Consider the following 23,395-nt stretch of genomic DNA (forward strand, 5'->3'; position numbering starts at 1 on the left):
TGATAGGGACAGACACGTCTCTCGCTCCACAGCCAGCTCAATACGTGAGCCACATGATGAAATGGTGGGGGCTGGCTCTTGGAAATAAGCAAGGCAAGCATGCAGCATTTTAACTGTGAAAAGCTCACAATGCTCACACCCACCTTGCTTCAATGCAAGAGCAGCGTGCTCTTCCCCCAAACAAACAAAACAAAACTGGTGTGTGTCTGATTCAGCCAAAGCACGTACACAGGGAAGCACACACCGTTTGTTTTGATTTTTGCTCATTTTCTTTGTTTTTCACACTTAAGTTTTAGAAGAAAGAAGAAAAGAGGAGGAAAAGATTTCTGCACACTGCCTAACGAATCTAACTCCTATCAGAGGAAAATATAGAATTTGAAAGGCTTGAGAAGAACAACACATCACAGAGTGGTCTGAAGACAAAAGACCTGATGATGCACCTGTGGCGCATCTATTTATAGCCCTGGATCTGGCGCATTCTGATGATGTTACCAACAGAGGCTATAAATTCTAGTCAATTTCATTGGCGTGTTGCACACATATTCACAGCTGGTCACTCCGAAAGATGTCCCCAAAACGCTGAATCAAGTGCAGCTTTGTTTAAGGGAACCATAGCAATCCTATACCCATCTTTATCCACTCTATGTGTTATCTTTTTACCAGGACATTTGTTTAAACAGATAGCAACTCCAGTGGATATATTTGATCCATGACTAAGCAGCATGACATCTCCCCATTGTCTTTGCCAAAAAATGCTATCAGAAAACTCAGAATGAGTTTCTTATAAAAACAAAATCAGTGATTTTTGCAAAACAGAAAAAGTGCCTTCCTTTTAATAACATCTTTTAGACCCCTACAATTTAACTGCAAAAAAGAAACATTTGAATTCAATGAGAACATAAAACCTATTAAACAATTAAAACAGAAGATATAACTAGTGCAACAAAATTCTCTGTTATCTACAACTCAGCAGGTAGTGCAGTTTCAGTGTACCATAACATCAGTCCTCCATCTCACTTGATCGCACATGGAACTTGTTAATGTTGGCTCATGTAATACTGAAAAATCTGATGCCATCTATGTCACCATACAGCCCACGTAAGCCTGTTGTTTCCCCCTCCTTTCTCGCCTACTCGATTTTTGGCATAATCCACTTCTTCGTCAGCGTGTCCTCCCTTGTCAAATCTTCCGCAAATCTGATGCCGCCCTCTTTATACACCCCTGACGTCTTGGTACTTTTCCACACCTCATCCCAAACAGCTCTGTGAGCAAAGAGTACGATCACTTCCCTGTGACAACCAGAAACCCATCTTCCCACTCTGTGCAAGATATCCATGGTCTCACCCATGACGGCAGCATAATCCGGGGTTATTTTAGTGAGAAGTTGAATGACTTCTTCTCTTATCCATTCGTCCGGCTTTTCTTTCCACCCTTTTATACAAAGACACCATCTTCTTTTGTATCTTTCTGTCATGTTCATTGGTGTCTTTTGTCTTCGTGCTCTTATTTTGAAGTTCAGTTTAGTCCTTGTTTCCTGGTTCCTGTTTCCTGTTTGATGTTAACCCGGTGTATCTTTCCCTCCCGAGTTCCCTGTTCGTGTCTACCTTGGTCAGCTTACTCAGTTTATGTTTCATTTCCCCATCGTGGGTTGTTACTTTGTGTTTTTCCTGTGTTGTTCACTTAATAAAGTTCAACTGCGTTTGGATCCGCATCTCCTCGTCTGCTTCCTTACTCAAGCATAACAGAACGATCGACCAACTATGGATCCAGCAGTTATACGGGCCAACTGCCGGTTGCTCAACCTCAAACAAGAGGGCCGCCCTGTTGAAGACCACATCAGCGACTTCCTCGCGCTGGCGAAATTCACAGACTTCCCGGACTCAGCCCTGGTGGTCTTCTTCAGGGACACTTTACACGGTTCGCTCAGGGAGCGTTTGCCTCCGGCAACGCTTGGTTGGACTCTCCACGACTTCCTGGAGGCGACCTTACTGGTCTGCGGCTCACCCTACACCGTGGTCTTCGCCGAGGAGGATTCCACCTCTCCTCCCACTGTGGTGACTCCCCAGTCGTCCTTGGCGCTTCCTGTCGCGCCAGCCCCACCTGTCAGCGAGATCGTCCCCACGCCAGTCGCCTTCCATGAGCCAGCGCGGCCCACTGCGTCTGCCCGGAGGAGGGAGAGAAGACGGGCTTCCGCCTCCCGGCCCGCGCCAGCCCCGGTCTGCGAGCCAGAGCCCACGCATGTCACGGTGAGCGAGCTAAAGCCCACGCATGTCACTGTGAGCCGAGCCTGAGCCCTCGACCGTCCCGAGCCAGTGCCTGTAGCCTCAGACGTCAGTGAGCCAGTGCCGTTAGCCTCAAACGTCAATGAGCCAGTGCCGTTAGCCTCAAACGTCAATGAGCCAGCGCCTGTAGCCTCGACCGTCCCTGAGCCAGCGCCTGTAGCCTCGACCGTCCCTGAGCCAGCGCCTGTAGCCTCGACCGTCCCTGAGCCAGCGCCTGTAGCCTCGACCGTCCCTGAGCCAGCACCTGAAGCCGTGACCGTCCAAGAGCCAGTGCCAGTAGCCGTGACCGTCCAAGAGCCAGTGCCAGTAGCCGTGACCGTCCAAGAGCCAGCGCCAGTGGCCGTGACCGTCCAAGAGCCAGCGCCAGTGGCCATGACCGTCCAAGAGCCAGTGCCAGTAGCCAGGTCCGTCCAAGAGCCAGCGCCAGTGGTCGTGCCCATCCTAGAGCCAGCACCTCTCGAGCCTTCCAGGGCTCCTCCTCCCGAGTCTTCCAGGGCTCCGCCTCCCAAGTCTCTCGAGCCTTCTAGGGCTCCTCCTCCCGAGCTTTACAGAGCTCCGCCTTCCGAGTTTCCCGAGCTTTCCAGAGCTCCGCCTTCCGAGTTTCCCGAGCTTTCCAGAGCTCCGCCTTCCGAGTTTCCCGAGCTTTCCAGAGCTCCGCCTTCCGAGTTTCCCGAGCTTTCCAGAGCTCCGCCCTCCGAGCTTCCCAGAGCTCCGCCTCTCAAGCCTCTCGAGCCTTCCAGGGCTCCGCCTCTCAAGCCTCTCGAGCCTACCAGGGCTTCGCCCCTCAAGCCCCTCGAGCCTTCCAGGGCTCCGCCTCTCAAGCCTCTCGAGTCTTCCAGGGCTCCGTCTCTCAAGCCTCCCGAGCTTTCCAGAGCTCCGCCCTCCGAGCTTCCCAGAGCTCCGCCTCTCAAGCCTTCCAGGGCTCCGCCCCTCAAGCCTCTCGAGCCTGCCAGGGCTCCGCCCCTCAAGCCTCTCGAGCCTCCCAGGGCTCCGCCTCTCGAACCTCTCGAGCCTTCCAGGGCTCCGCCTCCTGAACCTCTCGAGCCTTCCAGGGCTGCGCCTCTCGAGCCTTCCAGGGCTCCGCCCCCCGAGCCTCCTACGGCTCCGCCCCCAGAGCCTCTTGAGCCTCCTACAGCTCCGCCCCCAGAGCCTCTCGAGCCTCCTGCAGCTCCGCCCACGGGGCCTCCTGCGGCTCCACCCCCAGAGCCTCCTACGGCTCCGCCTCCAGAGCCTCCTATTGCTCCGCCTCTCGATCCACTCAAGCCTTTGACGGCTCCGCCCCCAGAGCCTCTTGAGCCTCCTACAGCTCCGCCTCTCGAGCCACTCAAGCCTTCGACGGCTCCGCCCTCAGAGCCTCCCGAGCCTCCTATGGCTCCGCCTCCCGAGACTCCTCCGGCTTCGCCTCTCGAGCCACTCAAGCCTTCGACGGCACCGTCTCCCGAGCCTCCTACGGCTCCGCCGCTCGAGCCACTCAAGCCTTCGACGGCTCCGCCCTCAGAGCCTCCTATGGCTCCGCCTCCCGAGCCTCCTCCGGCACCGCCTCTCAAGCCACTCAAGCCTTCGACGGCTCCACCCTCAGAGCCTCCTACGTCTCTGCCCCCAGAGACTCCAGAGTCTTCCTGGTCTCCGCTCCTAGAGCCTCCCACGGCGCCGCCTACCCCGGCTCCGCCTCCTGAGCCTCCTTCGGTTCCACCTCCTGAGCCTCCCTCAGCTCCGCCTTCTGGGGCTTCTGAGCCATCACCTCCCTCGGCTCCGCCTCAGAGGTCCTCCTTGGCTCCGCCTCACGCGGCTCCGCCGGCCCCCCCTGTGGCCACTCCATCTCCTAGGCCACCAAAACCGGCCTCTGTCCTGTGGTCATCGCCCAGGTCCCCTGAACCGGCCCTTGGCCCACGACCACCGCCCAGGCCACCCAAGCCGGCCTCTATCCTGTGGCCTCCTCCCAGGCCTCCTGACCCGGTCCCTGTCTTGTGGCCTCCTCCCAGGACTTCTGACCCTGTTCCCGTCCTGTGGCCTCTTCCCAGGCCCCCTGACCCAGTCCCTGTCCTGTGGCTTCTCCCCAGACCTCCAGACCCAGCCCCAGTCCCGTGGCCTCTTCCCAGGCCCCCTGATCCAGTCCCCGTCCTGAGTCCTCCCTAATGGCCTCCTGACCCAGTCCCCGTCCAGTGGCCTCCTCCCAGGTTCCCTAAATCTGTCCCTGCCCGGTCGATACCTCCCTGGCCCCCTAACCCTCATCTCCACTTGTGCCCCCGTGGACTGTCTCACCTTCATTCGTGCCCTCGTGGACTGTCTCATTTCCCCCCCGGACTTCCTATCTGCCCCTGGCACCTCCCGGACCTGCCTGTCTTGCCCTCTGTGCCCCCCGGACTTCCTGCCTGCCCAGTGTGCCCCCCTGGTCTGCCTGTCTGCCCATGTGCCCACTTGTACTGTCTGTTTGCCCCTGGTGCCCTCATGTTGTTCTTCCTGTTTTTTTTGTTTTGGATCGCCTGGAATCCGATCCTTTGAGGGGGGGTTCTGTCATGTTCATTGGTGTCTTTTGTCTTCGTGCTCTTATTTTGAAGTTCAGTTTAGTCCTTGTTTCCTGGTTCCTGTTTCCTTTTTGATGTTAACCCGGTGTATCTTTCCCTCCCGAGTTCCCTGTTTGTGTCTACCTTGGTCAGCTTACTCAGTTTATGTTTCATTTCCCCATCGTGGGTTGTTACGTTGTGTTTTTCCTGTGTTGTTCACTTAATAAAGTTCAACTGCGTTTGGATCCGCATCTCCTCGTCTGCTTCCTTACTCAAGCATAACACTTTCCTAGTCCAATATGCGACTTTTCAACTCACTGTTTTCTTTAATGAGAGTTTCCATTTCTTTATCAAACACTTTGATCATTTCTTTGCATTCTTTTATTTCTTCCGAATTTATTTGGACAGCTTTGGCTATGCTTGCGATCATGGCAATAACTCCTTGTGTCGCTCGTTGGCTTTGGCACCAAGTGCTTTGATCGCTTCGAGAATTGTCGAGATGGATAACTCAGATTTACTCTCTGGCTCAGAAGTTTTTTTTGGTGCTTTTTTTTCACTTTGTGATTTTCACGGCGTAGGTGGATTAGACTCAGTACCGCAATCTCTTTTGTTTGAGGTCAGAGGCCCCATGGCATATCAGTGCTCCTACACATTTCTTCTTTTTAAATTTTTGTCATTTTGATTCATTTCACTAATCTCAATTTGTATTTATTTTAAGGATCCTTCAATGCCAGATATGCTTGCATGATCTTGTATTAGGTAGAGATGGAGATTAAACGGTCAGAATTAACTCGGAACACATGAAGAGCACAAAAAAAAAGTTGACTGCTCAGTCCGCCATCTTGCCCCAAACCCCGAACAGCTAGATATGTACCAATTACACTCTGTTATTGTAATTTATGATGACACTGATACTACTGCAAAGATGCAAGTGTATAAAAGTGTTAATGTGCAGAATAAAGACAAAAGAATAATGAGCGGCTTACTTTGGGCAGATATGTAAATGACTTTCACTGCAGATGGGACATGAGTGAATGTGCACTTAAGAGTATTTGAGTAGATTTGATTCCTTTTGTAGACTAATTAAACCTTCAAAAAATCACATTACATGGTCTTGGTAAATTTCTCTACATGAACGATCAGTAAATTTGCACCAGCTCGCTAATAATGCTGGTGTGTTCTTGTTGACTGATTTTGACTGACTGAACAACATAAATAGAACAAGCTGTCTGTGTCAAGGTAGGTGGAGCTCCAGGTCACACCTACCGACGACGTGGACCAATGGCAGTAAGAAGGGGTTAATTAAAGGAATGTTCTGTGTTCAATACAAAATAAGCTCAATCAACGGCATTTGTGTCATAATGTTGATGACCACAAAAATGTATTTTGAGTTCCTCGTTCCTCCTTTTCATTAAAAAAATAAAAATGTAGGTTTCAGTGAGGCACATACAATGGAAGGAAATAAGGGCCAATTTTTTAACATTTAAAATACTAACAATTCAAAAGTATAATCAAAAGACATAAAGGATATGTGTGTAATAAATGTTAGTGTGATAAAATCACTTATAAACCGTTTCTGTGTAAAGTTTTAGCCAATTTTACAACTTCTTTGCCATGACGATGTCAACAAACCCTAAAATTTTAGTGTGATAAAATCACTTATAAACCGTTTCTGTGTAAAGTTATAGCCAATTTACAACTTCTTTGCCATGACGATGTCAACAAACCCTAAAATTTTAGTGTGATAAAATCACTTATAAACCGTTTCTGTGTAAAGTTATAGCCAACTTACAACTTATTTGCCATGACGATGTCAACAAACCCTAAAATGACTATAAAAATGACAATTTACTTTACAGCTCAAAGTTTTAACAGAAGAACTAATGCAAATGCTTTTATAAAAAAAAATTTAAGAAAAGGAGGAACGAGTCAACATCATGCCACAAATGCTGTCGATTTAACTTAACTTGTATTGAACCCGGAATATTTCTTTAATCATTCAAATAGAAGTTTTTCTAAAGGTTTGCCTAGACGAGCTGTTACGAACCACCGAAACGAATGTAAAAACAGACAGATTTTGTTCTAAATGACATCACATCCGTTCGTTCTTTAATTTCGTATGAAGTATATTTGGGCATTGTGGTGGTGACTTTTGCACAGGCAATCACCGCTCATATTTTCTTCAGAAAGCCACCATCTAGCAGAGCCCTAGCAACCACCCAGAACACCCTAACAATTGCATAGTAACACACATACAACCAATCAAAACACATCAGCAACTGCATTGAGACGCTATCATTGTCAACTTTGGAACCACATTGCAATGGTTCTAGTTACTGAAACTTCTTTGTTATGTTCCCACCAGAAATTCTCTGAGCAGCAGAGCAGCTTTGAGAGGACAGGATAGTCCACGGCAAACTCATCATGAAACCCTTCATCCTCAGACATGTGAAGAGTGTGGTGAGGCATACTGTAGCTCTCCAACTGCTTGCATAGTTCATAAGAAACATACATAATGCATTCACTTTCTAAAAGCATGCAAACGTGAAAATGTATTGGACAACATAAAAAATGCATTATTCAGCCTCTCGAGCAGATGCGGCACTTTGACCCTGTGTGGCCTTTGGGCACTCGAGTGGCTCACTGACAGATAATGATGTGCACGGCAGGTCCTGATGCAACTGCCTGCCATGTCCGTATTTGCACCATGTCCGAAAGGCAGCTGAAACTCTACAGTGCTCTCTTCAACAAACTCAAAAGGTTCAATAATGGAGAAGGTATGTATTTGAGAGAAACTGCATTCTGCGTTATAAAAGGTACTGGCTTCAGAATATTCTAACCATTCTAAATCAACCATGTCTTTTCTGTGATTGGTTGTGTGCAGAATGAGCAGAAAAGGCTAATACCGTCTCTGTCAGCAGTATTGTGCACTACAGGAATACCAGCTTGACACAGACGTACTGCTGGACTTAGAGAAGCTCAGCCTCCTCTCACAGCTGCTCAGCTCCCTGAAGGAGAAGGTGAAAGAACACAGATTCAGACCGAATTACATTTTCAAAAGCCTCTCTGTGTATAATGAAAGTTATTTAACAGTGCTGAGAACTTTTGCACTGTGATCATTATAACATACTTTCATACTGAATACTGTCGGCTATATAAGTATCTTTTATGCTTGTTTTGTTTTACTTTATACAATACAGTACATCATAGACCAGTGGAGATCCCCAAGTGAGCCCCAAGATGACTTAAAATCTAACTTAATTAAAATGCATTACATCTTATAAACTGACAGTTCCTAAAACTTCTGTAATCAGTAAATAAATTGTGATTGATCATTTTAATCTAGAATATTATAAAAGTTTCTGGGGGAGAGGGCTATGAATATTATATTGAATATATTATCATTGGACCATGGGGGGCCTTGGAGTCAAAAAGTTTGCCGTAGACAACAACAAATGCTAAAAACAGTGCTTTTCAACTGGTTTTGCTTCGGGACCCAACATGGTAAAAGATGTAACCTGGATTTAATGTAGTCTGGGTTGCTTTTTTATGTTGTTTAGTTTTTCATGGGTTTCATATAAAAGTGCATGGATATAGTTAGTTTTCTCTCCCCCTTTTAAAAGTTTTTGAGCTTATATATATGAGCCTGTTATATTTATTCACCAGTTTAATTCCTAATATTAAACATAATTAAAACAGAACATGCAGTATATTACACAAGATGCAAACTTTGTTTTTAATATGTCCATAAGTCATAGAGGACCAGACTTCATGTACTTATATTTACAGTGCAATGCCATATTGTGGTTATGTCTGTCACGATTCCCTTGTTGTCTGCCCTGTGTTTCACTAGTCTTTGTCAAAAACTCCAATTCCCATGATTCCCGGCCCTCATCACTCTGTCATTTTTCGCACCTGATTGTCGTTTGTGATCATCCTGTGTCTGTGTTTAAACCCTGTTTGTTTCTCCATTCTTTTGTCGATAGTTGAATGTTCCCACTGTTTTGATGTTTTTGGAAGGTCCCGATGTCTACTCTGTCTCCTGTCTCAGCCGTGTGCATCCTGCCATGTTTTTCCAGTCGGTGTTCCTTCTATGTCTTCATGTTGTAGTTCCCGTTTTCCCATCGTGGTTGTTTACTTTGTTCCTGTTTGTTTATTTTCACGTTGTTTAATAAAGAACCCGCACCTAGATCCCCACTCCTCGTCTGCCTTTGTCTGCTTATCATAACAGAACGAACGACCACTATGGATCTAGCGGTTCTTCAAGCAAACTGTCGTTTGCTGAATTTGCGGCAAGAAAGCCGTCCGGTGGAGGACCATGTTCATGATTTTCTTGAACTAGCGAGTGCCACGGACTTCCCAGACTCCTCCCTGGTGGTTTTCTTCCGGGACAACCTGACCAGTTCGCTCAAGGAGCGCGGCTGGACGCTCCGCGATTTCGTGGAGGAGACTCTGCTGGCATGTGGCTCGCCGTTCACTGTGGGTGTTGTCGAGGAGGACCCTGCCTCTCCTCCCACAGTGGTGACCCTCCAGTCGTCCATGGCTCGTCCTTTCACGCCTGCCCCACCTGCCAGCAAGCCAACCCCCATGCCTGCCTTGGTCAACGAGCCAACGCTGCCAACTTCGTCCGCCCGGAGGAGGAGGAGAAGAAACGCTTCCGCTCCCCAGCTCACGCCTGCCACGGTCTGCGAGCCTGAGCCCACACCAGCCACGGTCAGCGAGCCTGAGCCCACGCCAGCCACGGTCAGCGAGCCTGAGCCCACGCCAGCCACGGTCAGCGAGCCTGAGCCCACGCCAGCCACGGTCAGTGATCCAGCGTTGCCAGTCTCGTCCGCCCGGAGGACGAGGAGAAAAGGAAAGGCCTCTACTCTCCAGCCTCCACCTACCACGGCCAACCAGCCAATGCCTGCAGCCCCGAACGTTAGTGAGCCAGTGCCTGAAGCCTAGAACATCAGTGAGTCAGTGCCTGTAGCCTCGAACGTCAGTGAGCCAGCGCCTGTAGCCTCGAACGTCAGTGAGCCAGCACCTGTAGCCTCGACCGTCCCTGAGCCAGCGCCTGTAGCCTCGACCGTCCCCTGAGACAGCGCCTGTAGCCTCGACCGTCCCTGAGCCAGCGCCTGTAGCCTCGACCGTCCCTGAGTCAGCGCCTGTAGCCTCGACCGTCCCTGAGCCAGCGCCTGTAGCCTCGACCGTCCCAGAGCCAGCGCCTGTAGCCTCGACCGTCCCAGAGCCAGCGCCTGTAGCCTCGACCGTCCCAGAGCCAGCGCCTGTAGCCATGACCGTCCCAGAGCCAGCGCCTGTAGCCATGACCGTCCAAGAGCCAGCACATCTCGAGCCTCCCAGGGCTCCGTCTCTCGAGCCACCCAAGCCTCCCAGGGCTCCGTCTCTCGAGCCTCCCAGGGCTCCGCCTCTTGAGCCACCCGAGCCTCCCAGGGCTCCGTCTCTCGAGCCTCCAAGGGCTCCGTCTCTTGAGCCTCCCAGGGCTCCACCTCTCGAGCCACCTGAGCCTCCCAGGGCTCCGCCTCTCGAGCCCTCCACGGCTCTGCCTCCCTCGGCTCCGCCCCTCGAGCCTCCCATGGCTTCAATTCCTGAGCCTTCCATGGCTCTGCCTCCCAGGGCTTCGCCTCCTACGGCTCCGCCTCCCGAGCCTTCCAGGGCTCCGCCTCCCGAGCCTTCCAGGGCTCCGCCTCCCGAGCCTCCTACGGCTCCGCCTCCAGAGCCTTCCAGGGCTCCGCCTCTAGAGCCTCCTACGGCGCCACCTCCCTCAGCTCCACCTCCAGAGCCTTCCAGGACTCTGCCTCTAGACCCTCCTACGGCGCCACCTCCCTCGGCTCCACATTCAGAGCCTTCCAGGCCTCCGCTTCTAGAGCCTCCTACGGCACCACCTCCCTCGGCTCCGCCTCCCGAGCCTTCCGCGGCTTCGCCTTCCATGGCTCCGCCACCCAAGCCTTCCTGGGCTCCGCCTCCTGAGCCTCCCTCCGCTCCGCCTCCTGAGCCTCCAGAGCCTCTCTTGGCTCCGCCTCCTGAGCCACCCTCGGCTCCACCTCCTGAACCACCCTCGGCTCTGCCTCCAGAGCCTTCCATGGTTCCGCCTCCCACGGCTCCGTCTCCCGAGTCGCCCTCGGCTCCGCCTCCTGAGCCTCCCATAGCTCCGTCTCCCGAGTCGCCTTCGGCTCCGCCTCCTGAGCCTCCCACGACTCCGACTCCAGAGCCTTCTACGGTTCCACCTCCTGAGCCACCCATGGCTCTGCCACCTGGGTCTTCCACGGCTCCGCCCTCCATGACTCCGCTACCATAAACTTCCATGGCTCCGCCCACCTCAGCTCCGCCCTCGGAGTTCCCCATGGCTGTCCTGTGGCCGCCACCCATGGCTCTGCCACCTGGGACTTCCACGGCTCCGCCCTCCATGACTCCGCTACCAGAAACTTCCATGGCTCCGCCCACCTCAGCTCCACCCTCGGAGATCCCCATGGCTGTCCTGTGGCCGCCTCCCAGGCCTCCTGAACCTGTCATTGCCCTGTGGCCAGCTCCCAGGCCACCTGACCCAGTCCCCGTCTTGTGCTCCTCGTGGACTGCCTGTCTGCTCCCTGTGACCCTTGGACTGTCTTCTTGCCCTCTGTGCCCCCTTGGACTTCCTGTCTGCCCCCTGTGGCCCCTTGGACTGCCTTCTTGCCCTCTGTGCCCTCTTGGACTGTCTGTCTGCCCCTTGTGCCCCCTTGGACTGTCTGTCTGCCCCTTGTGCCCCCTTTGGTCTGCCTGCCCCCTCTCACTCCTTGGATGATTTTTATTTTTGGGTATTCTTTTTTCTTTTTTTCTTAGGAGTGTCTGGAAGCTGCTCCTTTGAGGGGGGGTTATGTCACGATTCCCTTGTTGTCTGCCCTGTGTTTCACTAGTCTTTGTCAAAAATTCAAATTCCCATGATTCCCGGCCCTCATCACTCTGTCATTGTTCGCACCTGATTGTCGTTTGTGATCATCCTGTGTCTGTGTATTTAAACCCTGTTTGTTTCTCCATTCTTTTGTCGATCGTTGAATGTTCCCACTGTTTTGATGTTTTTGGAAGGTCCCGATGTCTACTCTGTCTCCTGTCTCAGCTGTGTGCATCCTGCCGTGTTTTTTCCAGTCCGTGTTCCTTCTATGTCTTCATGTTGTAGTTCCCGTTTTCCCATCGTGGTTGTTTACTTTGTTCCTATCTGTTTATTTTCACTTTGTTTAATAAAGAACCGCACCTAGATCCCCACTCCTCCTCTGCCTTTGTCTGCTTATCATAACAATGTCAATGTAGTTAGTCTTTCTAAAAAACAAAACAAATGTATTGTAGTGTTTTGTTATGAAAATAATAGTTGCCCAAACACATTTAAAAACTTTAGCTACAACCACCACAGTTGTTGGAAAAATGAGGTCCAAAATATTCCACCTAATATTTATTAACTATAAAATGTTTGTCAAAATACCATAGTTACTGCTACTATTGTGAAACCATAATTAATTTGAGTAAGGGTGTTGATGTGTAATTTAAAAAACCTTTATGTTTGTTGCAGCATGTACAGTATTGTCTCTTTTCTTCGTCAGTGCTGTTTGTAATGTCAGGGCTGTCTAAGAGTTTGAGAGTTCCTCCATTACGCTTTAAACTAGTAAATTCTCACAAGAATTCAAATGGGTTGCATCAGTGTTGTGGTCAGTGCTGCAGCCCAAAATTTAGCTTGGGCCGCAGAATATTTAAATGCAGGAACGACTCTGGCATTGTCCTTTTCCCTGCTATCCTGCTGTTTTGGATCGCAACCCACCAGTTGAGAAATGCTGTTTTAAAGGAATAGTTTGTTTTCTACAACAAATTCTGTCATTATTTACTCCACACCCATATGACATGGGATCTTTCTTTATTTCAAGTCTTCCTGACTGTCTTTCTTCAGAAGAACACAAATAAAGATTTTTAGAAGAAGATAGAGCTCTGTCAGGTTCTTATAATGGAAGTACATGGATGCCAGCACTTTGACTGTGCTGGCACAATCATTCAGACAGTCATTGATTGACTGGTGTCAAGTGGACTACTTTGATAACTCTGGAGTCATGTGGATTCCATTAATGTCCTCTGAAGTAAATTGATTTTGATTGAGTTTGTGTAAAAAATAAATAGATTTTTATTACTTTATTGCTCCCTATATATGACTTTTGGACCATCAAAGTGCTGGCACCCATGTACATCATTATAAGGATCTGACAGAGCTCTATCTTTTTCTAAAAATCTTAATTTGTGTTCTGCTGAAGAAAGACAGTCTCACACATACACATCTGGAATGGCATCAGGGTAAGTGAATAATGAGGGTGAACTATTCTTTTAAGGAGTTCAAATAGTTGAAAATAACCATTAGGATAGACCTCACCCTCTCAAATCATCTATGTCTCTCTAGCATCGGCCCAAGTCCAGGCTCATGACAGGAGAAGGCATCCAGAAGGAGGGGAGTGAAAATGGTACAGCATGTGACGTGTCAGTCCTGATGCTTATTGTGCCTCGTCACAGGTGCCATAAATCAAGGATTGCATCTATTTCACTTGAACAGTATTTTCTGTCCATGCTCCCGGTGTCCTTGAAGCACAAAAAATGAAGCTCATGGATATCTAGTTATTACTTGCTATTTAAAGGGGTAGTTCCCCCCAAAAATGAATTTTCTCTCATTATTTACTCACAATCATGCCATCCAAGATGTGTATGACTTTCTTTCTTCTGCTGAACACAAACAAAGATTTTTAGAATAATATTTCAGCTCTGTGGGTCCATAAAATGCAAGTGAATTGTGGCTAGACCTTTGCATGGATTTAATCACTGGAGTCATATAGATTACTTTTATGCTACCTTTATCTGCTTTTGCACTATCCCGTTTATCCCGTGAACAAAACAATGAGCATCTTTCGAAGATTTGGTACCATAAATCTAGCAAAATCTAGTTATTATTTTTCCTCCAAAGCACTCCCTATAGCCAAGACACTGAGCCTGTTGTAAACAGGACCTTGTTTCCAGACAGACCAATAAAAAATGTTGCACCCCCAATCCTGTATATTGCATAAACTAGCCAATCAGATCGGAGCTTGCTGGTGAATTTTGGCAAGTGCTTGCCATTTTTGTGTGCAGCCTGCATCAGATGGTCTTTGACTTTCATATTTAAGTATGTGCACTGTTAAGGGAAGTGGTTATTGATAAAACTGCAGGTAAATGAGCTCACAGAACTCCATGGGGACTTTTTTTGCTGTTAGTGTACTGTAAATCACTTTGGATATCTTCTAAATGGCAGTTAAATAAATGGAAATAACTCTAAATCTCACTGCAGAATTGGGCTGATTGACCAGTTCAACACAGACACGGACATCTTTGTGTTCCTGCTGTCCACCAGAGCTGGAGTGCTGGGCATTAACTTGACCTCAGCTAATGTGGTCATCCTTCGTGATATTGACTGTAACCCTTACAATGACAAACAGGTCGAGGACCACTGCCACCGGGTGGAAGAAACCAGGTAAGAGAAAGCAAGCTGTTGTGTGGACGTGCATCCAACAGCCTTTCTTTTGTCTGTTTTCACAATTAGTTCAATTGCTGACGCTCTGAAAGCACCCTTAGAAACAGACATCTTTTTATATTCGTGTGCATTTGTCTTCTGTTTAAGAACAGTGAGGGTGATTAAGATGATAAGCAAAGAATTCCATAGAGGATGCCATGCTCTGCATTGGACAAAGAAAACTCAAATTGGAGAAGGAAATAACTGCTACTTAGGAGGGTGAGAACTTTAAAAAAGGTTTTCAACCCCATGTTTTGTTCTTTGTTGTTTTTGTGTAAAATGAAAACAAAGGTGTATGAACTGACGAATACTCTTTGTATTTCTTCCAGGCGATGAGGACGCATTACCTGATGACATGACCTCACTACTCAAAACATCTCTTGGAGGCTGAGGACAAGCATACTGTGATATTATGACACTTGACTGTATTTGAAAGTAGCACACTGAAGTGGGATTTCCCTAGATTACCTGCATTAAACAAAAAAAAAAAGAAAAGAAAAAGTGAGGTTAAGAGCGAATATGTTTACATTTCTACGGCACTTGGCAAAAATACTTTAATAGTCTGTTATTTTATGTTTGTTTTTGTGTTTTATATGTATGGAGCTTGAAAACAATTTGAAAAGAATTGTTGTAAGTTTTGTTTAAGTAGCTCATTTCCAGGGTTAAACTCATCTCATTTGTTAGTGAGATTTATTTATCAGCAGCAGAACGCGGTGTCCAGCACAATAAATAATTACCTCAACCACAGTTGTGTTGTGTCTTCATTTTGTTGTGTTGGGGCTTAATATTGTTGTGTTGTAGATTTAAAAAATAATTATGGCTTAACTTCGTTGTATTGTGACGAAAGTGCGTGGTTGAATCAGAAGCGCGTTCTGCGCGTGCGTGTGTTTAAACTTCGGCGCGAGCCGTATCCTCACCCGCATTCACAACTGAAACACCTTATTCAGTCTCTTTGGAAAACATAATACAGGTGAGTATCGTTAATCGTATTTTAATTTTCCTTTTTAACTGATATTGTTGCAGGTTTAGTAGCAACTGTGTGGTTAGAGATAGACCAAGCGGAAATGTATTTGAAAACCCATCCAGCGGTTGTACTACGATGTTTTTTAGATTGATTGATTGAGAGTTTGTGAACCATTTCCCTTTCCCTGCTAAAAAATAAATAAAACGGAGGGAGATAAACCTGTCATAAACTGTTCGAGTGTGTAGTCAGTGTATGTCTCCCTTTCTCATGGCAGTCTGTCAATCGCTAATCACTAGTTGTTGTGTTGTCATCGTGAGCGCGCACTGCCGCTGTTCTCGTGCACACTGTTCAATGCATTCAGCGCGATGAACTTTCCTGTGACCTTTAGAAAATAAACTCCCTTAAAAACACTCCTACTTATTTATTTGTTGCTAGCATTGTGTCCAAAAGTGGACACATTTACAGCTCTGGAAAAAATTAAGAGACCAATGCAAAATTATCAGTTTCTCTGGATTTACGTGTTTGAGTAAAATTAACATTTTAGTTTCATTCTATAAAGTACTGACAACCTTTCTCCCAAATTTCAAATAAAAATATTGTAATTTAGAGCATTTATTTGCGGAAATTGTCAACTGGTCAAAATAACAAAAAAGATGCCATGTTTTCAGACCTCAAATAATGCAAAGAAAACAAGTTCATGTTAATTTTTAAACAACACAATACTAATGTTTTAAATTAGGAAGAGTTCAGAAATCAATATTTCGTTGAATAACCCTGATTTTCAATCACAGCTTTCATGCGTCTTGCATGCTCTCTACCAGTCTTTCACTTTGCTGTTGGGTGACTTTATGCCAGTCCTGGCGCAAAAATTAATGCAGCTCGGCTTTGTTTGATGGCTTGTGGCATCCGTCTTCCTCTTGATCACATTCCAGAGGTTTTCAGTGGGGTTCAGGTCTGGACATTGGGCTGGCCATGACAGGGTCTTGATCCGGTGGTCTTGCATCCACACCATGATTGACCTGGCTGTGCGGCATGGAGCATTGTCCTGCTGGAAAATCCAATCCTCAGAGTTGGCGAACATTGTCAGAGCAGAAGGAAGCAAGTTTTCTTCCAGGATAACCTTGTATGTGGCTTGATTCATGCATCCTTCAAAAAGATTAATCTGCCCGAAGCACCCCCAGATCATCACCGATCCTCCACCTGGTCATCTAATGGTTAGACGAAGACCTGGAGAGGCCTTCAAGTCACAGTGTGTTGCACCGACTGTGAAATTTGGCGGAGGATCTGTGATGATCTGGGGGTGCTTCAGCAAGGCTATGGAATCGGGCAGATTCGTCTTTTTTTGTTAATTTATTCCAGAGCTGTATATCTGTCATTTTCATAACAGATTCATTGCATTCTGTGGTGGAAGTGATATTTTTTTAATTTTTGGAATGAAATGCCAAAGTCATCTGACTTTAGTCTAAATTAGCTTCGAATAAATACATACAATACAGTATATTATATTCAATTGAATAATATTTAGGTCTCCATTAAGATTTAGTTTTAACTTGTCCCTTGCTCCATTTGCTCACTCCATTTCAGGACATTCTGTATGCTGTGTTATAATCAATTATATAATTCATCTGTTTCCTCTTTAGAGAAATGAATCACTGTGAGCTTGAGGAAGTAACACAACATATTAATGACAAAATTTCCATGATTAAAAGACTCCTGGAGCTTCGAGCTGTTGGTATGCTGAATTTGCACATATGTTACTCTTGATTTGTATTTCCTTATTTATGACATCATATGGTGCTATGACTAGTTACGGCACTCCAGTAATGATTTTTCTTCAGCAAAAGATCCAGAAAAACGGGGGACTCTTCTCAAAATCGAACAAGAAGTCAGTGCCATCAATGAGCTTCTTGATCGTTTTGAGCGATATGTAGGCCAGCAGAGAGACCTACTAAAGCATTTAAAGGTATGGAGTTTTCATTAATCTTCACATATTGGGACAGATGTCTTCAACTCTGTTCATGGGGACCCATAGCACTGCATATTTTGGATGTCACCCTTATTTAACACACCTGATTGTGCAGTGTTGAAGACCTCTGTATTAGTGGTCCACCGATATATTGCAGAGGCAGATAAATCGGCCTATATTCTGACTTTAATCATTATCAGCATCGGCCGATATATTTTCCCCTTTGGCCGATTTGTTTCTTGAGGGTGCAGAGAATCGTCTGTTTGCATGTGAAGCAAGTTAATGACCTGTCACGGTTCATTTTGTTGTTACGTGTTACTGCAATAATAGACCGATGTGCAACACAGTGTCATTTAAACGGTCCGAATATCAGAGCTGTGGCAGACGCGTTTGAGCTCATAATGTTAAAGTGCTTGCCTGTTTCATTCTCCCACTCTTTCCTCAACAGATCCATGTAAATTTAACTGTCTTGTCTAATGAGAAAAAGGCAAATATCAAGCTAATCTAAATCTTCCTCTAAAGCGTCTAACAGTGTCTCTTCTACAGTTCTCTGTCATTTTTTGGAAAAGGCAAATATAAATATAAATAAAACTTATACCATCTGCAAATATGCAGATATTTTGTTTGAACAGATGTATTTCTCGAAAATCCAGCATTTTCTTCCCATCAAGCACACCTCTAATATCTTTCTCTAAAGCGCATATTCTATCAGCCAGCATCGAAACTTCAGGATCAAAAGTTCCTCTCATTCACAAATCGTGATGGTCAGTCCTTGACAATCCAAGCAGGTGATCCAGGCTGTTTAAACTGTCAGGAGATTGCTGTTGCTCGCTGGATCCGCATGAGTGCAAAGTCTTTTTAGCAATTCAGTCCACTGTTGACCATGTTTGGAACGCTCTCAGGAGAATATTTCCAGTGTTGACAGTGCAGCTCCTATCTGCTTGAATTGGAAAGACCAAAATCTCCAGAACAATTGGTCAATATTATGATCAAAGAACATATTTCAAATCAGAAGTAAAATCTGACAACACTGATATCATAAATGGTGCTGCTTTTCCTCAGATTACCCTAAATACGCAATTTTCCCAGCTTTTATAGCTAATGCGCCTGTACGTTCTCGAGTTGATTGACAGGCGATGTCTGTATCTAAAAGTTGATTGGCGACCCAACACAATATCCTTCGAATCATACATGAAATGTATTAATATTACCATGAACTGCACGGGCCCAAAAATATGCACAATTATAAACATAAAATAGGCTAAATAGGACAATTTTGTAAATGCATTAACAACAGTAAAAGTGTGATTTACCAGTCAAACTAAGGGACAAATATTGTGCAAGCATTAGCCATATTATCAAGTGACAGATAAATTAGAGACAAATTACCATAGAGTTTGATTGGACGTCAACCGCAAAATATAAGAGATGCATTTTATCCTCCCCTTTAAATGTATATAAGCCTATTTACTTTGCCAACTTAACTGTACACGATTATATTTTTAGTTGCTTTTTGTGTTTGGCATTGTCCAGGAAAAGCACAGCTCTAGGCAATCCATGTGCAGGACTAAAACTTTACTTGGGTTCTCTTTTATAAGTCTTTTATTTCTCTCTCCGACAGGATCTGGAAGAGTTTTTCCAGCAGGATGAACAGGATGTCCATCACCTAAAGAACAACACCCCTTTGCACATGCCCAGAAAAGGCCAACAAACAGCTCAACAAGAGTATTTGCTGTTTTTATTAACATGAATATTTACTGATCTATATCTGGCTAGGACAGTTGCTTATTCAGTTTGCCTCAACATTAAAGTTGCATTCACGCTGCCAGCTACTTTGTCGCTGCATGTCGCCAGTGACTGACGGTTAGGTCGCTAGTGGTGTGTATAGAGAGTCTAAATAGCACTGTTTCTTTACAATTAATATTATTATTAAAACATTAGGATCACGTGAGCCCTACCATCTTCTCTCTTATTGGCTGTCGCTCCCGAAAGTCGCACTTCATATGCATAAAGTTAAACATTTCTCAGCTTAGTCGCGTCGCTAGACACCCACATCTGGTTGGCAATTGTCACCGTAGCTCATGTTGCCGGAAGTCGCCAGCTCTCATTAAAAATGTATGAGATAAGGTCATTTTGTCACTGCGTGTCGCTGGCAGTGTGAACCCAGCTTAAGAGTGTACCAGAAAAATCTCAGATCTACACAAATAACCTCAGCTAAATTCCGTTGATCGGCATTTTTTTGTTTTCTTCAGAGGACAGGTGGCAGTTCAGAGCAGGCAGACAGATGCGCCACCGGCTCCTCAGGATCAGGCACCACCCAGGAAATCTCAGCGCAACCAGATCAAAGAGATGGAGTTCATTACTGTCCCAGAATTTGACAGCATTCCAACGTGAGTTCTTTCACATCTGTCTAAACAAACTTTCTGAACAGATATAGTAAATAACAGTAAACAGTAGCTCTGTTCCAAAACCTAGAGAGCTATTTAAAGGCACAGATACAGACTGTTCCAAATGTTAGGAAACAATATTATGTTACCTTATAAGTACATATACCCCAGGGGGTACTTATAGAGTCATGAAACACTACAACATTTTTACAATTTGTTAACTAACTTTTACATGTTGCGGATTATTTAAAGGGATAGTTCACCCCAAAATGAAAATTCTCTCATCATTTACTCACCCTCATTATTTACTTCCAGGGTTGTTGAGATAATGTTATGTGGATGTGACGTACAGTATATTTTATTTACACTAGATTTGAGAACATGCGCATTATTGGTTTCTCTCTATATTATTCATTAGATGGCCACGTTCTTCAAGTGTTTGAAGCAAATATGAAACTGCATGATCAAAATGTTAAAGAGATTTGCAAGTTTTCTGCTGCAAAGCAGTCTGATTTGGCACAGTAGTCTCTGCGTCACTAACTCCATCCATTATTATTGTGAGTGTAATCATACAAATTTTATGTTTCAACATCATGGAATAACAGTCTCAAATTGGAAAGTGGGGGGTTAGTAAGATACAAATTTTGTTAAACCTATAAAGCAAAAAAAAATTATTAGATGAAATAGTAATCTATAACAAATATTATTTATATAATTAACATATTAATTAGTCAAAAGATTAACCATAATATACTGTGTGTGTGTGTGTGTGTGTGTGTGTGTGTGTGTGTGTGTGTGTGTGTGTGTGTGTGTGTGTGTATATATATATATATATATATATATATATATATATATATATATATATATATATATATATATATATATATATATATATATATATATATATATATAATTACACACTCACTGAGCACTTTATTAGGAACACCTGTACATCTACTTATTCTTGCGATGATCTAATCAGCCAATCGTGTGGCAGCAGTGCAGTGCATAAAATCATTCAGATACGGGTCAGGAGCTTCAGTTAATGTTCATATCAACCATCTGAATTGTTGGTGCCATACGGGCTGGCTTGAGTATTTCTGTAACTGCTGATCTCCTGGGATTTTCACGCACAACAGTCTCTAGAATTTACTCCGAATGTGGTCAAAAACAAAGAACATCCAGTGAGCGTCAGTTCTGTAGATGAAAACGCCTTGTTGACAGAGGTCAACAGAGAATGGCCAGACTGGTTCAAGCTGACAGAAAGGCTACAATAACATTTATCTTGAAAGTGTCTCTAAAATTGACCCCAGAATTGTCTAAACATGTGCAACGCATACAAGCTCAGGTGGGCATTTTAGTAATATGATAATGCAATGTCAATGAAGGCCTTACTGATTGGGCTATGGGGGTACTGAAGACAAAAAAAAAGGTCAGGAAAGACTGTTCTAAGATACTAAATTCAATGTAGTGTCACCTGTATTCTTCATGGAGAAGACAATGCCATAATGCAATGCAAAAAGCATATTGAAAAATTAATCCATAATTGTGGATAAGTCACAAGAAATGTTGATTTATAAATACTTTTATAAGTATTGATTAAATTGTCCAATCTATCTAATTACATTTTCAATATTAAACTATTTTACCCAGTATTTATGTGCAATATATATTATTGTTGCGTCTAACATGCTTCTATCAAACTGAATTGGAGTCAATTGAGAGTAGGGTTGCAGCGATATACCGGTTTCACAGTATGAAAATTTATGGTTTTTGTACCTTTGCTTATCTACGGTATTGAGAGAAAAAATGCAACCGGACGGAGAATCTCACTTCTTTCCTCCTTGTCTGCCTGTCAGACTCGTCAACTTGCATCACACACAGTTAAAGCAGTGTTTCTCAACTGGTCTATTTGGACTTGGTCGTTGACAGCAGGGAAAGAACAATGCCATGGTTCACCCATTGAAGATATTTCGGCGGCAGCCCAAGTGCAACAACAAAAATAATGTCACTTGATGAAAACCATGAACAAAACTATGCAACATAAAAGGAAATATGACCCAGGATACATTAAATACAGGTTATGTTTTTACTATGGTGGGTCGCCACTTGATTTCCAACATAAAATCTGTCCTGAAGTAAAACCAGATGAGAACCACGGAGTTAAAGTTACAGACAGGAACAGTATATGTTCATTAATAATAATCATAGGACATTACTTTAAAAGCTCACACAGCTGATGTTATTTTTCATTTAGTAGTTAATTTAACATCCTATTCTAACATGTAAACTTACATGCTTTAGTTATATAATATGTTATAGTTACATGCTATTTTTATCATGTTTATTATTATAATTCTGTTATTCTGCAACTTTCAGTGTTTAACATGTTTTAGTTGCATTATTAGAGTGTCAGTTTCATGTATTTAATTTTTGCTGTCACAGGTACATGAAAGGTCGTATAACGTATGACCAGCTGAACGCAGCTGTGCAAAGCATCAACACAGCTATAACGGCAAAATATAAGATCCTCCATCAGCCAATCAAGACCCTCAACAATGCTTCCCGTATGCTCCAACAGCGCTTTAAAGACCAAGAAACAAAGGACACCAAGGGTATCACAGTTTCATCTGTCTGTCTGGTACAGAGCCACTGGTCAAAGACTTACTTGACCTTATTTAGCCCATCATGTATTAAAAGTCTTGCCATTTCGGGAATTACAACACTATTTGCTCTAGAAATCTATTGCCATGGGCACATGAACTGATATGAGTGTTCCAAAAAGAAAGATCATTTATCCTGGTCTTATGGGCTAAGAATGGTGATCCATCAACCCCCTTTGTGTCCTGCAGGTCAGTTTTTCATCGTGGAGCAGGACATTCGAGAGTTTACCCAGATGAAGGTGGACAAGCGCTTTGGAAGCATGTTGAATATGCTACGTCACTGCCAGCATCTGAAGGAAGTCAGAGGAGGCGGTCTCGCACGCTTCATCCTGCTTTAAGAGCTTGGGGGTGTGAATCAACCTCTCCATTTGTTCGAATGGAGTTTTTAAATGAACTATGCTCATATTTTGTTGCAAGCAGTTTAGAGATGTCAACCGCAAACAGAAGATCCTTTGAGCTTGTTTTCAATGGGGTAGAAGAGAATCCATGTCTGTTTTTGGAAAACTGTTTTGAAATATAGTTCACACCAAATTGAAGTTCTGTTATAATTTAGTCACCCTTAAGATGTTCCAAACCTGTATGACTTTCATTTTTCCATGGAACACATGAGTAAATTAATTAAAATTTTTGGCTGAACTAACCCTTTATGCATATAATGGTCTGTTGTCAATATGTCGGTGTCCATTTTTGGTTAAATAAATATGTTAAAGTTATCATTTTGTTATCAATGAGTAAAATCATCATTTTGTTTATTAATTTGTTATTTTTTATGTTGTAGATCGTTGATCGTTATCTGTGATGAAGAAATATATATATTGTTTGCTGTATTTATATTGCTTAGTGTGAAATATCTTTTCATTTGCCAATTAGATCATATAAAATGGCAGGTTTTGTAATATTATCTCAAAACTTGGTATAATTTCAGAAGTGTAAGTGGACATTGCAGTATTGACATTTTTAGCTTTATTGATTTTGTGAATAAATTGAAAAAAAGTGACAACTGGCATGGCAGTTTTCTTCATCCAACTCATTAACTTTATCCTATTTTCTCACCCAAAGTTCAGCCAAGCGTGAAAAGTTAC

General features: G+C 44.6%; 2 protein-coding genes across 3 annotated transcripts in view; both read left to right on the forward strand.

Moving 5' to 3' along the window:
- The window catches only part of smarcad1b (SWI/SNF-related, matrix-associated actin-dependent regulator of chromatin, subfamily a, containing DEAD/H box 1 b), a 34,177-nt gene extending 19,453 nt beyond the window's left edge, over positions 1-14,724 (forward strand). The window contains 10 exon segments of the mRNA XM_052117296.1: positions 7,152-7,179; positions 7,182-7,246; positions 7,456-7,474; positions 7,477-7,579; positions 7,581-7,806; positions 13,197-13,306; positions 14,112-14,294; positions 14,442-14,475; positions 14,477-14,552; positions 14,663-14,724. Coding sequence (XP_051973256.1) covers positions 7,152-7,179; positions 7,182-7,246; positions 7,456-7,474; positions 7,477-7,579; positions 7,581-7,806; positions 13,197-13,306; positions 14,112-14,294; positions 14,442-14,475; positions 14,477-14,552; positions 14,663-14,724 — 906 coding nt within the window.
- A 510-nt stretch (positions 14,725-15,234) lies between these two features.
- ska1 (spindle and kinetochore associated complex subunit 1) lies at positions 15,235-23,243 on the forward strand. 2 transcript variants are annotated; one of them, XM_052117368.1, is made up of 7 exons: positions 15,235-15,303; positions 16,938-17,029; positions 17,136-17,260; positions 18,885-18,988; positions 19,516-19,653; positions 22,096-22,265; positions 22,503-23,243. In XM_052117368.1, exons 2-7 carry the CDS (start codon positions 16,942-16,944, stop codon positions 22,649-22,651), a joined length of 774 nt encoding a protein of 257 aa, XP_051973328.1. In that variant the 5' UTR covers positions 15,235-15,303; positions 16,938-16,941; the 3' UTR covers positions 22,652-23,243. The 2 variants fall into 2 exon arrangements, with proteins under 2 accessions (XP_051973328.1, XP_051973330.1); XM_052117370.1 differs by lacking the exon at positions 15,235-15,303 and adding an exon at positions 16,322-16,420.
- Positions 23,244-23,395: the final 152 nt, after the last annotated feature.

This window comes from Xyrauchen texanus, chromosome 44 (genome assembly GCF_025860055.1).
Source record: "Xyrauchen texanus isolate HMW12.3.18 chromosome 44, RBS_HiC_50CHRs, whole genome shotgun sequence".
Taxonomy (NCBI): Eukaryota; Metazoa; Chordata; class Actinopteri; order Cypriniformes; family Catostomidae; genus Xyrauchen; species Xyrauchen texanus.

What these genes read in the sequence shown, in the direction of transcription:
- ska1 (XM_052117368.1), top strand. Translation starts at nt 16,942, where the DNA reads ATGAATCACTGTGAGCTTGAGGAAGTAACACAACATATTAATGACAAA. An exon ending in CCTGGAGCTTCGAGCTGTTG is followed by an intron (nt 17,030 to 17,135) that starts GTATGCTGAATT and finishes ATTTTTCTTCAG; the next exon opens with CAAAAGATCCAGAAAAACGG. An exon ending in AGAAACAAAGGACACCAAGG is followed by an intron (nt 22,266 to 22,502) that starts GTATCACAGTTT and finishes TGTGTCCTGCAG; the next exon opens with GTCAGTTTTTCATCGTGGAG.